The sequence below is a fragment of the Phaseolus vulgaris genome, chromosome 3, assembly GCF_000499845.2.
Source record: "Phaseolus vulgaris cultivar G19833 chromosome 3, P. vulgaris v2.0, whole genome shotgun sequence".
NCBI classification, from domain to species: domain Eukaryota; kingdom Viridiplantae; phylum Streptophyta; class Magnoliopsida; order Fabales; family Fabaceae; genus Phaseolus; species Phaseolus vulgaris.
The window spans coordinates 6,701,123-6,716,480 of NC_023757.2; the positions used below are offsets into that span (position 1 = coordinate 6,701,123).

At 32.7% G+C, this 15,358-nt stretch overlaps 2 protein-coding genes across 2 annotated transcripts; one reads left to right on the plus strand and one right to left on the minus strand.

The window, feature by feature from the left end:
* Positions 1-1,707: 1,707 nt before the first annotated feature.
* On the minus strand, positions 1,708-2,513 carry LOC137839017 (protein MAIN-LIKE 1-like). The gene is made up of 2 exons (XM_068648145.1): positions 2,433-2,513; positions 1,708-2,343 (listed from the first exon to the last, which is right to left on the minus strand). The coding sequence occupies exons 1-2, from the start codon at positions 2,511-2,513 to the stop codon at positions 1,708-1,710; spliced, it is 717 nt and encodes a 238-aa protein (XP_068504246.1).
* A 4,604-nt stretch (positions 2,514-7,117) lies between these two features.
* Positions 7,118-10,559, plus strand: LOC137806470 (proline-rich receptor-like protein kinase PERK3). Its single transcript, XM_068606609.1, has 8 exons — positions 7,118-8,077; positions 8,263-8,319; positions 8,404-8,508; positions 8,596-8,694; positions 9,006-9,224; positions 9,318-9,433; positions 9,548-9,808; positions 10,280-10,559. Exons 1-8 carry the CDS (start codon positions 7,453-7,455, stop codon positions 10,466-10,468), a joined length of 1,671 nt encoding a protein of 556 aa, XP_068462710.1. The 5' UTR covers positions 7,118-7,452; the 3' UTR covers positions 10,469-10,559.
* Positions 10,560-15,358: the final 4,799 nt, after the last annotated feature.

Genomic DNA, 15,358 nt, shown 5'->3' on the forward strand with positions numbered 1-15,358 from the left:
AAAGTCAAAATAAAAGGTGCAGAAAAGGGACGTGCCACTAAATTTTCTAGATCTACGTAGTGAATCCCTTTTTATTTTGAGCATGTTGATGCCTTACATTCACAACTTGGTAGTTCTTCTACTTTGTAAGCAAGTAAGGGAATCATCAAAGACAATCCTTCAACTAAATTGAACCCCTTTCTAGATTAATTTTCTATAGGGATTATCCATACATTGTTGATATTGTTGATGTTGCACTGTTGGGAGTAGGAGAGGACTCATGGGTTGTTGTTCGCATAAACTTGCATAGAAAACCTAGTCAATGGCAGCAAGAATAAATTGATTTGTTTGGAGGGGATGGACGATATGAATATCTAAAAAACTCACTTCTTGTTGACAACATGGTAATTGTAATGATTTCAATTCATGTTCTTTATTTATTAATGCTTTGTCATATGAATTAAGTTAATTCATTTTCTTTAGTTTGTAGGTTAGCACAAATTAGTGGATAACAATTACAGATATGAGATATGTTATGTACAGGTATAGTCCAATTATATTGCTTAGGGAAAGATGTTTACTTACATTTTTTAATGATTTTATTCAAGCGCAATTGCAAGAAGGTTGTTTGATTCCACCAGTAGATATATTATGGTCCACCAATTGTTATCCCATCGCCCTAGCTTGATCATCGTATTATACTAGTCAGATGCAAGTTTTTATGCAAATTATGTCCGTTAGATGACATTTGTAGTTCACACTTTGTATTTCAAATGATAATTCAATATGTAAACATTTACTTTTATTATAATTACATAAGAATTTATATTATAAGAAGTAATTCCATGGTCATTCAAAATATAAACTTCAAGAAAGTTTATGTTCTTCAAATTCCATGTTGTGGTCTCTAGAGATACACAAACATATCATCAATGGATGATCGGGCTAGCATAAGGAATCTATGTGTCCCTTCCCACACAGGTGAACCATCAACAATGTAACCTTCCTCCACTATCGACTGCAACGTTGTTGCAATTCTACAACAAAGACCCTACAATCATACAACAAATTATATTAATCAAAAGTCTGCATGTATAATTTTAAAAAAATTATAAGTTCTAATCACTGTGGGATGCTCTGTGTCACAATCATCTACCTACTTATGTCCTCTTACATGTCCACGTGCAACAGGGATCATCACTGGGGGACAACCATCCTCAACCATTTGAATGATATATGGATGTGATATAGACCAAAACCACTCCATATATCGAGGGATGCATGCTTTAACATCAAATACTAAGGTGGCATCATGGACGACATAATCATTAAAATGTAACCATCATCGATCCACCTCACCTGTTGAGGGGTTTCCATCTATCACGAAAGCTGGGTGACGAGGGATACTTTATATATATCCATGCTGTCGAAGTACACGATCAGGTAAATGCAATTTTGGACATGTCTCCAACTGAATGTACCCTAAAAATAAAGAAATTCACTCAAAAGGACGCATTACCATGTGGTCTCCATACGACGTAAATTGCATTACACCTAGGGAGATGATATCTAACTGCATCCGGACAAATGCAAGTGATGACAATTTACTCCCAACAACATACTACATGCACCAAGGATCATCCTCAACATACTCATCTCGCATCTGTCTTTGTTCAATACATGAGAAACGCTCGTATATCTACACTTGCAATAATATGACATAACCAGCTAGCTCCCCATATTTGCATAGCTAGTATATCCCAAATGCTTGTACATGTGGATCAAAGCAGTTGTCACCCACGAGTATCCCTCAGTGTGTCTCAAATCTACAAAGAATCTCATGTAAGACAATCTAACTAATGTAACATTCTTATCCACAAAGATGATGCAACTGACAAGGTGGAGCAAATATGCTGTAGCAGCCACTGTCCACTGTTTATTGTTGCACACATCCTCGTAGACCTCCCTCAACCAATTTAGACGCATGTTACCACCTTGACAATGCCTTGTCTCTGCAATTGTTGCTCCACAATCAACACAGAGTGACTGTACCAACAAATCCATCGCCACAACTACATATAAGTTTGGGTAGGTGTAGAATTTCCTGATAATTGGGAGATGCAACAAATTTGACAGATCATCCAATGTGATGGTTAACTCCTCTATAGACAAATGAAAGGTATTTGTATCTGCATGCCACTTATCTACAAAGGTAGATAACAATCTTTTGTTTGTTGTGTCATAACTTACATCAACAAGACCAAATAAGCTCAACAATTCCACTACAGCTTGTATGTGTCCATGAGGAACACCCATCTTATTTATTTTTCTCCCATGAGAAACCAATTTCAAATCACCACGATCCTACAATAACAAACCAAAATAATATCAAATTTTCAGTTTACAAAACAACAAGTTATGTTCATATATCATATTTCAACATATTTACTTACCACATCATTCACCACATGGTCCTCAATACGTCCAAACAATGATTTATCCACTAGCCCTCTAGGATACGTTCCATCCTCCATATCGGGTTAGGCTTCATCTTCTACATGGGGTTGTGCTTCTTTAGGTTCATGTTCAATATGTTGTTCATCTTTATCACCGTTTCTTCTTCTTTTAATCGTACACAATTTCCCTATATGCATCCTTTCGTAGTTCTCACCATTTTTATTTGCATATGCATCATTCAAATTAATACAAAACACTTTATTATAAAAAACTAGACACTCATTTAAGAAAAACATTGAAAAAGCAGACAAAACCATGTTTACAAGATATGATTTCTGGAATGACCTTTCTGAAATAGGATTATGGAATTCCAAATCTGGAATCCTATTCCAAAAATTCCATTCCATAAAGTAGTTCAGGAAAAGTCTATTTCGGAAACATGTTACAAAATTCTATTTCCAAAATTTTATTTGTATGCATTCCCCTAATGCCTTATAGATTTTCCATTTTCGCGAACATTTTCGATTAGAGATTATGAAAGTAAACAAAATCTAAACCTTACCTTTCTTCTCTGGCAAACAAGGACTCCAAACCCTCTCACTAACCATCGAAAAGAAATTGGAATCTACAAATTTTTGTGTATGTCCACTGAAAGCGCACCAAATTCTAAAAGAATGCTCATCAAAACAGTGTCAAGAAAAAATTGCAGAGAAAAGGGAGGGAGACACTGCACTAAGGATTATTTAAAACCTTCCAATATTATTTTTGTCATTTCACGTTTTTGATGGGGTGCACGAAAAAGAATGTTGGGATGCAGGAAGAAACCCCCCATTACTTTTAACCGCATGAAAATTGCTTTCCGAAACTACAACCAAAGCTCTATTTCTCTCTCCTCCAAGAACTCATCTTTTTCAACAATGAGTCGTCCAACTGAATGTATTATTCTTTGTCGACATTGAAAAACTAGGCAAAAGAAACCTAGGTGTCTCTCTAACAATGGAACATTATGCTATCAAGAACTTCTTCACCAATCACCAAACTATCTACTGAGAACTCGTTCACATATTTCAACAAGATGCCATGATTATAAGGAAATGCGATATTTAGTCCATGGTGCTTGGACAAAAAATAATTGTCAGCCAAGCTATATTGTTGATGTTATCCACTATTCTAAAGACAAGAATTGCTACTAAAATGGTTAGGTCAATGTGTATAGGCACAATGATTCAAGATAATTCATATTGTAAACTTTTTTTGAGAAGAAGATTAACATGAAAATCTACTACAAGTACCTCTATAGGTAATATAAACAACGCTCAAAGGTTAAACAATTAACAACTTACCCTCTCCTTACCATCTTCCACAAAAGGATTATCTACCACATATTCCTTCCTTCACAACCTTTGGACCTTCTTGTCCTACTAACACTCTAGCCTTCCTTGCTCCATGAACACACCATGTCTCACACCAATTCACACCATCCATAAAATACCTCAATCTTCCACCCTAAATAATTAATCATCTTCCTACCTAGATTGTAGTTGTGCCCTTCCCTTGATTTATCTCCCTAAACCTTTTATGTCACAAGTTGCACCGTGTAATCCTCCACTTGCAACAACATTTGCTCATTTTCATTCACTTACCAAGATAAAATAAGAAGGGTGCAATTAAAAAAAAAGTAAGAGCACTATCTTGTAAGAAGAAGAAGAATAACCCCAACAAGCTTTAGTTAGGGGCATGGTAGAAGCTAAACCTCCTAAGATAAGAGAAAGAAAAAGAGAGTCATGTGGACATGTATTAAAAAATTTACCCCGTCTCCAAACCTCAGTTCAATGTACCATGGAAGGACATTAGGGATGACCAATCCAAAATCATCATTCGATGGTTCCTCGAGGCACTAGAAATACCTTATTCTCTCCATATTGAAGAATGAATTTTCATGATATATTCGTATCGCACTTTTCATCGTCTACCTTACATTGATCTCAGTAAACTCTTATTAGTGGCCACTAGACTAACAATCAATCTACCAGCGTATGATTGGGGGAGCTTAGAAAAAATGAAGCATATATCTACTAGCGATAATGCTATCAATGTGAACAAAAAATATGTTTGATTTCACTGCTACATTTTCAAATGGACAATACAATCTCTCTAAATAGTCTCACAATAGACTTCTCAAATTCAAATGTTCTCTCGTAACAACTATACTATAAATTACATTTAAAATCATAGTATAAATGTAATTCAAAATTAGAATTAAAGGTAATAATTATTGGTCATTCAAATTTCAAAAACAAAAATGATGGCAACTTTGATTTTTTAATGCTTAACAAATTCCTCCCTTAAACTCAAACCTTTCCTATTCTTCATTCAAATTGTTTTTCTGATTTCTGATTATCATCACCCACACTTCCAGTTTTATGGATTAAATTACTTTTAATTTCTCAAACAAAATCTTCTGCACTTTTACCCTTTTAACCGAAAGGATTTAAGGAAGACTCTGGCTTAAATGATATTGGAACATAATGATTAGACCATATATTCCTTTCACATGATGCCTCGACACCATTCCATTTATGGTCTTTTCCAAATTGTGTTTGAGTTGATTGGCTATCGTTTGCACACAAGTAATGTAACTAGATACATCTTCCGAATCATTCATTTTCTTGACCTCCAATTCACCTCGTAGAGTTTGAATACTCATTTGTTTAACTCGAACAACACCCTTGAACACTTGTTTCAAAATGTCCCATACTTCTTTTGAAGTTGACGCTCCAACAATCTTCTAAAAAATTGCTTCATCAATAGCTCTATACAACATGTACAAAGCTAAACTATTGGTTATACTGGCTATAGCTATGATACCAATTTGTGAACATAAAAAATATTTTATTTCACTTTTACATTTTCATAAGGAGAATGCAATCTCTCTAAATAGTCTCACAATAGACTTATCAAATTCACATAGTAATAACTATAAACCATTCAAATTTCCAAATAAAACTGATGTGGGCTTTAGTTTAATGCTTAACAACCAAAGGTTCAAACCTTCTTATTTTTGACAAAGAAAAAGGATGTGCTAAAGACCAAGACCTTCATCACAATATTTGTACATCATTCACCCAACCAAGACCTTCCACGCAGAAAACACGACCTTTATCTTCCTATAAGACAACAATGATGAAATCGTCTCATACCTCTCACAGATACCAAAATGTGTTCTAGTGAAAGGATTCAACAACCTCCACTAACAAAGCTTCCAAGAAGCCTTACCACACCTTTTGAATTCAAGAAGTTATAGACTTTAAAGACAGAATAAGAGCTAAGAAAGCTGAGCTAAAGAGATAATGGATTGTAGAAGTTAATGCGAAAGTAGTAACTGATTCACAAGCTGAAGCAGCTGCTATAATTACCATCCACATTTATAATTCTCCCAGTCATCCATCACCAGATTCTTAGGGGAGCATTTTATACTTACTATGTCCTTTATTAGGGCTACTACCCTTTGTGTTTGTGGCATTGGTAGTCCTATGACTTGTCTTAGGCCTTCGAGTTCTATTATCATATTCTTATGGAGTCTTGCTATAGACATTAAATTAATCATATTACTTAATAGGGACACTGTAATTAATCATACATATAGACATTAATATAATCATATTATATATAGGAGATGTTGCTAGGGGTTTAAGACTATGTTGACAACTCTAGCTTCATGTATATCAATTTTGAACAATCAGATAATTTTTAATTTTTAATTTTTAGAATTGGATTCGATTCGATTGTATAAATAATTAGACATATATTTTTTAACAATGTAATCAGCATTGGAAGCTGAAATAGAATAATGGAAAATTTTGTAATAATTGTCTAACAAGTTTGGAGAACAAATTTATAATTTTTATTGTTATAGATTATGAATTATATATAATGATAAAAACATGTCTATTATTTAAAATAAAATAAGTATGTTTTTCTATAACTGCCTTTTTTTGTTTAATAGAAGATAAATTATTTAGTCACAATAATATGGGTTTAAAATGAAAAAAAAAATGTAAATAAGTGGGAATAAGATGAGGGGAAACACCTCTCAAGTTCATGCTATCTACATGACCAAAAAGACATTTTTTTTGTCAATTTCATTATGACTACTTCTTGTATGGTAAAATTAGGACTACTTCCTGTTTCAGAGAAAGGTAAAATATTGGAGCTCTTCCCCATTAGTGGTTCATGAGTAAATCACACAAAAGTGAATTTAACACTAATTTAACATAAAATTTTAATTTATTAAATTTATTGTTTTTTTTTATGTTTTATACTAGGAAATAATAAGATTCATCCAAAAAAAAATGTAAAATCTCTGTGAAGGAGGTATGAAAAGTCATGACTCTCCACCCATATCCAAAGTTAAAAAGAATCAAAGAAAATTTGAAAATCTACTTATCCTAACATTGAATAATTAGAGATATAAAATATGTTTACAATAGTTTAACAAATTTATTCATATAATCCACCAATATGATTGAGTTGAATTAAGGACTCATTCCAAAAAGAATTTGTGCTTGGCATTATTTTATTATATCTATTATTTTATTTGGATTCAGATGGACGGTTCAAACCGGCCCTTCTAAAAGGTGACATGCATGTAATGTAATCCTAAGGTTCGGCCATTTGTCTGATACGGCAGAGTGAAAGCACCTTGTTCTTGTTGTTTATCTAAAACAGGGAGAAGAAGAATGAGAGAAACTGTTTAACAATCAATCTTCAGCCACTTGCTTGAAGCTCATGTTCCAGATGTTTAAACAACTCCAAAAGAGTCACATTTCAAACAAATTGTACATAATATCTGTCATATATTATCCTTATTTTTTCTAAATATTCTTCTTGGTGACTAGATTGGGATCTAAATAGTGGTGTTATGCTGATGGAGTGACACTTCATATTAATCATTTGTGTCAACCATTATGAACAATTTGTTGATAGCATGTTATATATTTCTCTTGTCCTATTGCAATGAAATTTCAAGGGAAAAGATCCTTGCTATTGCTTCTCCTGCTTTCTATCACCCTTTATCTTGGATCTTCTCAAACTTCTGTTTCTAACTGTGTCCTTGATATTCCATCTTCTTCATCCTTGGTTAGTTCGAATTGTGAATTGTACCATTGGGGAGGGTTTACCAATGGCTGTTGTGGACCATATTTTGGGGATTACCTTTATGCCTTGGGGGTGAGGACAAACCAAACTGGCAAAGTCTTTTTGAATCCCTCAGAGCAAAAAAACTGTATAGCATCAATGGAAGCTTTTGACAAATATTTTACCTGTTATGGAATAGAGAAGCTAACAAGTGGAACTGGTGGTTGTTCTGATTACACCATCACAGATGTTATTAATCAGCTTGGAGACAAGCTTAGGAGATTGGAGGAAGAATGCATGCCTTTAAGCACAAATGGTAGGCCAAATGAAACTTGCACTAAATGTTTGAAAGCATGGGAGGATACCAGAGGACCAGAGTCAGCAAATATCAGTTCTTATCTTTGTAGGTTTGCTGTGCTTGTCTCACTAACAAGCACAAGAATTTTTGATAAGGAATCAATTCTAGAAGTTTATAAATGCCTCGGGGAACATGCCCTTTCTGCAGGTGAGATCTAAAACTAGAGTTAATTTGCTTTTTATTTTGATTAGCAACAACAACTGATAGCCTCCTTTCTCCTTTCAATCCACCGATTTTACTTCTTAGAGCTTGTTAGTTTAAACTTTTACTCATAGAAGATCATTTTAAAAATAATCTGAGTGATTTTGCATTTGGCATTCTCAATGAATCAGGATTTGCTTCAGCTAATCAAGAAGTGAAGGCTAGGGGCAATGCTAATATCAACTCAGGTACATATATATGTTCAGGTTGCTACCAGATATGATTCATGATGATTTTGTTAAACAATACATGACAATTTTGTTGAAAAACAGGTCTCTGGATTGCATTTGGCATAACAGGAGTTATAGTATTGGTGTTTCTTGCCGCAGTAGCATTATTTGTCAGAAGAAATAGAAGTGTTCCATCCGTACAAAATGGTACTCAATACTAAAAGGCCTTTGTTCATTTTTATGGTCCTGAACCATCTTTTTTCTCTTTCTAACGTAACACCATCCATTTTCCAGAGTCTTCTGATTCACCTTCACTGAAGATAACTTTGAAGGATGTTTATGCAGCAACAAGCAATCTCAGTGCTTCAAATTTCATAGGCCAAGGCATAGCCGGTAAGAATGTAACTTAACTTCTGGATTTGTGTTTTCTTTCTATTCATCACCATTGCACTTAGATTAACTCTAATTTGTCCAAGCAATGCCAAACTAAATCATGGAAGATTCTGTAGAAGTTAAACACTAACCACATCCTATGACAACATAAATAATAAACGAAATGATATAAGCATGTAGCCAAGTAGTCAACGAAGAAAGGTGAAGCTGCATAATGAGAATATTTAAAATGAGATAACATGAAGTGCATTCAAAATGGGAAAGACATAAACTGAAATTGTATTTTTTACTTTTCATTTGGGTGGCTCAAGGAAAAGTGTACAAAGGTGTACTCTCCAACAACCAATCTGTTGCAGTGAAGCATATCACCAGTGAATGTTACATGGAGACATTTGTTAGAGAAGTGAGAAGCCTTTACCATGTTAGACATCACAACCTAGTAGCTTTGCTGGGATACTGTGAAAGTGAAGGTGAATGCTTCCTAGTGTATGAGCTATGCCACAATGGAAACCTCTCAGAATGGCTATTTGGTATATCTTTCTTCCCCTCTCTTTTATTCATTCAAAATTTCCTAAGCTTCTTTTATTATACAAGTTCTTGAACACAAAACTATGATACAACAGGCAATGGTAAAGTTCTTTCATGGATTCAAAGACTAGAGATTGCCATTGACAGTGCAAGAGGCCTTCAGTTTCTCCATACCTACCCAAATGGCTGCATCGTTCACCGTGATATAAAGGTATATATATATATATATATATATATACACATAGCATCTTTCTTGTTCCATATCTATCTTTCAAGTACTCACTTTCATTCACTGAAATCTTGTTATTTCATGATATATTTTCAGCCATCAAACATTCTTATTGATGCTAAGTTCCAAGCAAAGCTTTCAGACTTTGGGTTGTCCAGGGTTATGGACTTGGGTCAATCCTATGTGAGCTCTGAAGTAAGAGGAACATTTGGTTATATTGATCCTGAATATAGGACAAATCACCAAGTTAAGGCCTCTGGAGATGTCTACAGCTTTGGAATAGTGTTATTGCAACTTCTATCAGGACAAAGGATCATTAACATTGATTTCAACAGACCAATGTCTCTGGGTAAAATGGTGGGTAATTACATTCTTAGAGCCTAAGGGTACATGGTTTGCTAATTTCTTGATTACAATGGTTAGAAATCCCATATCGATTAGAAATGGACATTTCATAGTATATAAGTGGATGCAAACCTCACCTTATAAACCAGTTTTATAAGATTGAGTTAGACTTAGAGTCATTTAAAACTTATCCTAACAAGAGTTTATTGGATTTATCAGGCTACTTGTTGTTGAGTTGCTATTGAGCCGCCGTCGATCACATTTTGAAAAAAAAAGTCAATTTTAAATCATTGAACATAACTAAAGATTTACTTAAACTAATCTCAATATACTAGATTTTACATTAAACCATGAGTTCAGTATGGAAATTATTTTTTTCTATAAAAAGAAAAGACAAGAAACCTTCAAGTCTTTATTATTCTTCACAAACATGGTGATCCCCAGCTAACACTTCTGAATTCCTCCCATGTGTTTGCTTTTCAGGCCAGAGATGTTGTTAGAGGTGGTGTTATTTCAGAATTTGCTGATCCTAAACTCAAAGGGGAGTACTCAGTTGAAGCATTTGACATCGTACTAAAGCTAGCTTTGTCTTGCGTAGGGCTCAAAAGGCAAAGACCCTCTATAGATCAAGTGTTATATAGCCTAGAAAAGACACTAGATATTTCATTATAAGCTAAATCTTCTAAATCCTGAAGAGTTTATACACAAGGCTAAAAATTATGTTAAAAAGGGTAACAAAATCAAGTATTTTTGTATAGTAAAAGACCTGATGCCATGATCTTAATTTTATAATCATTGACATCATACATACAAAAGGTAGCTTTGACTTGCATAATTCGATCAGTAGAAAAAGCACTGAATGACTCATTTCGAGAGAAATATTTTATATCCTGAAGATTATAAAGGGCTAGAAAATGTTAAAGAGGAACATGGTCAAATATTATTTTGAATTACAATGCAAGATATAATCCTATTCGATAACTACATAGAGATGAATTGCAGTACTCTATACAAAGCTTCATCATAATAACAGAAGGTGATACACGACCTAATATCATGACTCATCATTCGAACTAAAGAAACAATCAAGCACTTGTACAAGGTAAACTCATGCATATACAACATTGTCAACAATTTCTATTGTTTTAGCATGGATACTGTTTTTAAAATAAAAATTAACAAACACAACCTTCAATGGAGGTCCATACTTTTCTATCTCTTCAATATTATCATCGTCTTTTATTTCAACTTGTAACGTGATAACCCACACTTCGGACAATTTTTCAAGAATTCAAATTCTTTCATGTATTATATACAATCATTAGGACATGCATGTATCTTTTTATACTCCATACCCATCAGACAAAAAATCATTTTGGCCTCATAATTACGATTAGGTAGAGTATTTTTCTCGGGAAGCATTTCCTTCAACAACTGAAGCAATTCCATGAACCTTTTATCAGTTCATCCATTTATTGTGTTCAAATTCATCAATTTTAACACTCTCGATAATTGTGTGAAGTTAGTTGATCTAAGATACAATGGAGTCTCCGCATTGATTGACATACTTCCGTATTCATGCACTTCCACAAAAGACTCAACTTTAACATCTCAAATCATGTCCTCCAATCGATCATCATGTACTTGAAGGGATCACTTGGAAGAGTTCTAGTTTATGGTGGCGCTAGGCGATCTCCTATAGATCTGCATAGAAGGATTTGTTGATTCATACTTTGTTGAGTATTTGGGCAGTAGAAAGCCTCTCACAAATTATGTGATCATTGCTTATGGTACTGCCTTAAACTAGAATATCAGTTTATAAAAGGTAGTGACTTTGTCAACAACTAAAGTACAGTGAAGGAAGCCTTATGGTTAAGGGGTCTAGCCAAAGAGTTGGAGGTGCAAGACTAGATTGTCATTGTATAATGTGACAATACCAGCACAATACAATTGTTTAAAGTCTACCATGAAAGAATTAAGCACATTGATATTAAACTTCATTTTGTAAGAGAGAAGATTATTCAAGGATCTGTGAAGGTGATGGAGGTCTCAATAGATCACAATCCCCTTTGATAGGAATACGAAGGTTCTACCAAGTAGCAAGTTCTTTCATTGCTTGGATTTGATCTGATTAATTGGTGATTAAGCTTGTAATGGACTTAATGGTAAGCAATGACTCTCACTTAGAAGATTTATACTAAACCAATATGGAGACTTGTGATGATTAACTCAATAAAATTTTGTCTAAAGGTTCCTAAACCGTCTAACTCTACCAAACTGTCTAGTGATTGATATGTGGTGGATAGTCTCAGTAGATTGTCTAGTCTCTTAACATCTACTGAGACCTTAGACCGTTTGGAGAAACCATCTAAGTCACTTTCTTGCTTAATAATGAAAACCACTTTTCACATGTCTTTCTCATTAGTCTAGGCATGTTTCACGTGAGTTATTTATAACGATATTATTGTATAAATAGGAACTTTATATCATCAGTTGTGATTAACGTTTGAGTTGTGCTTGAATAAAAGTTTAAGAGTTTACTAAGAGAGAAAAGCTATGAGTTGTAATATCTGATTATAGAAAATTATGTAATAGACGTACATTAAAGTCCATTAACAGTTCAATTGAACCACATTATTTCAGTGTGTGGTTCTTTCTTGTTCCCTATTCTATTTGCCTTCTACCTCCTACGTTTGTGGGTTTCGCTGTTATTGTTTTGTTTGTGTGGTAGACACATTTTCTCTGAGTTTGTTTGAGGTGTTCCACAACAAAAGATTAGATATTTGTGGTGGTTTAATAACGGTCTAATAACGGATGACATGATAAGGTAATAAATTTCACTAGGATGGAATCGAATAGACTTGAGATGTCTTGTCTTGAGATAGGAGAAATGTTAGAGATCCACACAACTAAAAATATAATTAAATTATAATATATAAGTGAATAAAAACTTTACTTTATAAATTAATTTTGTGAAGTTGAATCAAATTATTAAAATTTGGACATATATAAATTAAGTCAAAATCTTATTTATAAATTATGTCAATAATATTTGAATACTATTTATGTTAGATTATTATCATAATTATATGATAAATATTTTATTAATATTTGTGTATATTACGTTATATAATTTAAACTTAATTATATGGTGAATATCAATAAAATATTTACATGATATATATTATAGTAATATTAAACAGTTATAAAATAAAAAATAAAACTATTATTAATAAGTAAATTTACTCACTTTCCACTTATTTTGTACTCTCCTTAACTTTATCTAATCAAATTCATTTTTTACTTCCCCATAAAAATATCATTACACCACTTTTATTTGCCGGATGTAAATGGAGATATGTTCCTGTCGTAAATGACAATTAAATTCAAAGAAAGGAATATGGTATTAAACACTAAATTAGCACAATTTTCCAAACACAGTGAGAAACTGATACCTTTCGCCCTACAAGATTATGATAAAATTGACCAAAAAAGGTTAATTAATAATAGGTTAATGAATTTCTTATCCCTAAATTTGTAACTAATTTCGTAACGAATACAGTAGGGACATTGATATGGGTGCCTTTTTTTTGTATATACTATAATTTATCATAAGAAAAATGTTAACGTCACACACCTTTAAGTCTTCATTAGTAGGTGAATTTCACATAGATTCACCAAATAGAGTAAACTCCAATTTTCTAGTGAAATGTTCAGAAAAACCAATTAATAATAGAAAGTGGGGTGCAGTATTCACCTCTGCAATATACCATTCTAAGAAAAGGAGAAGAAAGTGGCAACATGTTGGCAAATAAAGCACCTTAAATACAGTAGCAGCTTTTACTTTTTATATCCCTCCAAGTGAGTTTGTTTTTCACTGTAGCTGTATCACAAAATCTGACAAAAACCAAGTCTACATTTAGAAAACAATAAAAACTCTTCCATGATGAAAACCAAGTGGTACTTGTACTCAAAACTTTATACTGGAAAAAATAAATTATTTTTTAAGAGGAAATCAGTGGAAGAAAAAAATTGCATGAAATGCGTATCACATGAGTATGAGACCCTTCGATTATACAGCTAAGCGCACCTTAATGACAAGTTAAAGAAGAATTAGAAGTAAGACAGTGCACAATATCCCAACATTAACCACGAAAATCGTGCTAATGCAGGTTTAGAGACACAAGGATTCAACCCATTCATATATAAATAGACTAATACACATTTATTATACTTAATTATCAAAACTCGAATATTAACTTGAGTATGACACGATCTTTTGTCACTATCATTGACATTTTAATCAAGAACCGAGACTCATAGACCAATGACACCAACTCATAACAAGTTACAACTTGATTACAAGGGAAGAGACTATTGGGTATGAAGTTAAAATCAATTGGATTGAGCTGATTAGACACCATGTTTAGTGGGTAGGCTTAATCATTGTGTCCCTTTATAATTTCTACTTAAAAAGATCACAGTACTTGTAATTGGTGTGCAACATGACAAAAATAAAATCTAATAGTTGCCCGTGTGGATGTAGATTGCAGTTGGCGACCGAACCACGTTAAATCTGTATTGTTTATTTTCTGCAGTTGATTCATGATTATGTGTGTTCCTTCTGCATATATTTTTTTTCCATAAGAGACCTTCCGGGTTTTCGACCATGATGGGTTTTTTTTTTTTTTACTAAAATGGGGTCCGTTTAAAAAAAATTACAAATTTAGGCAACAAATCATTCAAATTTGACACGACTCTGCCATGTCATACTGAAATCGTGTCAACTTGGCACGACTTCTACGACGTCATACTAAAGTGGTACGACTTCTGTCACGTCATAATTTTTTTTTTAAATTTTATTGTTTATATATTGAGTAGTAAGTTATGTAATGTTAAAAATTAATTTGATACATAATTTTCTAAGAGTGTTAGTTTTAAGGAAAAAAAATTGGATATATAATTATTTTTAAATTATTTAATTATTTGAAAATAATTACAAATTATTTATATTATTTGACTTATTTGAAATTTATATAATTATTTTAAAATTATTTAATTATTTCAAAATAATTACCATACTTATGCCTTTTTATATTTTAATATAAATGACATTAAAAAAATAAACAGGTTTAAAAAATGTATTATTTGAATTGTGATAAAAAAAATTATTACTTCAGAAAAAAAATGAATAATTGTGATACACTATTATCCAATTTTTTGTTTCTTAAAACTAACACTCTTAGACAATTATGTATCAAATTAATTTTTAACATTATATAACTTACTACCCAATATATAAATAATAATTTTTTAAAAAAAAAATTATAGGCAGAAATCGTGTTAAGTTGACACGATTTGTGCATATAAAGTCGTGTCAAATTGGCACGACTTACCTAAATTTGTAATTTTTTTAAACAAACCCCATTTTAATAATAAAAAAAAATACCCCATGATAAAAAACCATACCTTCCTTTTTGTATAATATATCCACTAATATTTTTGTATTAATAAATTTTCAATCCTTTTTGGTAGTTGAAAGCAAGTTGGCCCTACCTGCAT

Excerpts from the sequence above, each read along its gene's own strand:
- LOC137839017 (XM_068648145.1), bottom strand. The coding sequence starts at position 2,513 with ATGGAGGATGGAACGTATCCTAGAGGGCTAGTGGATAAATCATTGTTT. Across the intron at positions 2,344-2,432 it reads ACCATGTGGTGAATGATGTG|GATCGTGGTGATTTGAAATT; the intron begins GTAAGTAAATAT and ends TTGTTATTGTAG.
- LOC137806470 (XM_068606609.1), top strand. The coding sequence starts at position 7,453 with ATGAAATTTCAAGGGAAAAGATCCTTGCTATTGCTTCTCCTGCTTTCT. Across the intron at positions 8,078-8,262 it reads GGAACATGCCCTTTCTGCAG|GATTTGCTTCAGCTAATCAA; the intron begins GTGAGATCTAAA and ends TCAATGAATCAG. Across the intron at positions 8,509-8,595 it reads TGTTCCATCCGTACAAAATG|AGTCTTCTGATTCACCTTCA; the intron begins GTACTCAATACT and ends TCCATTTTCCAG.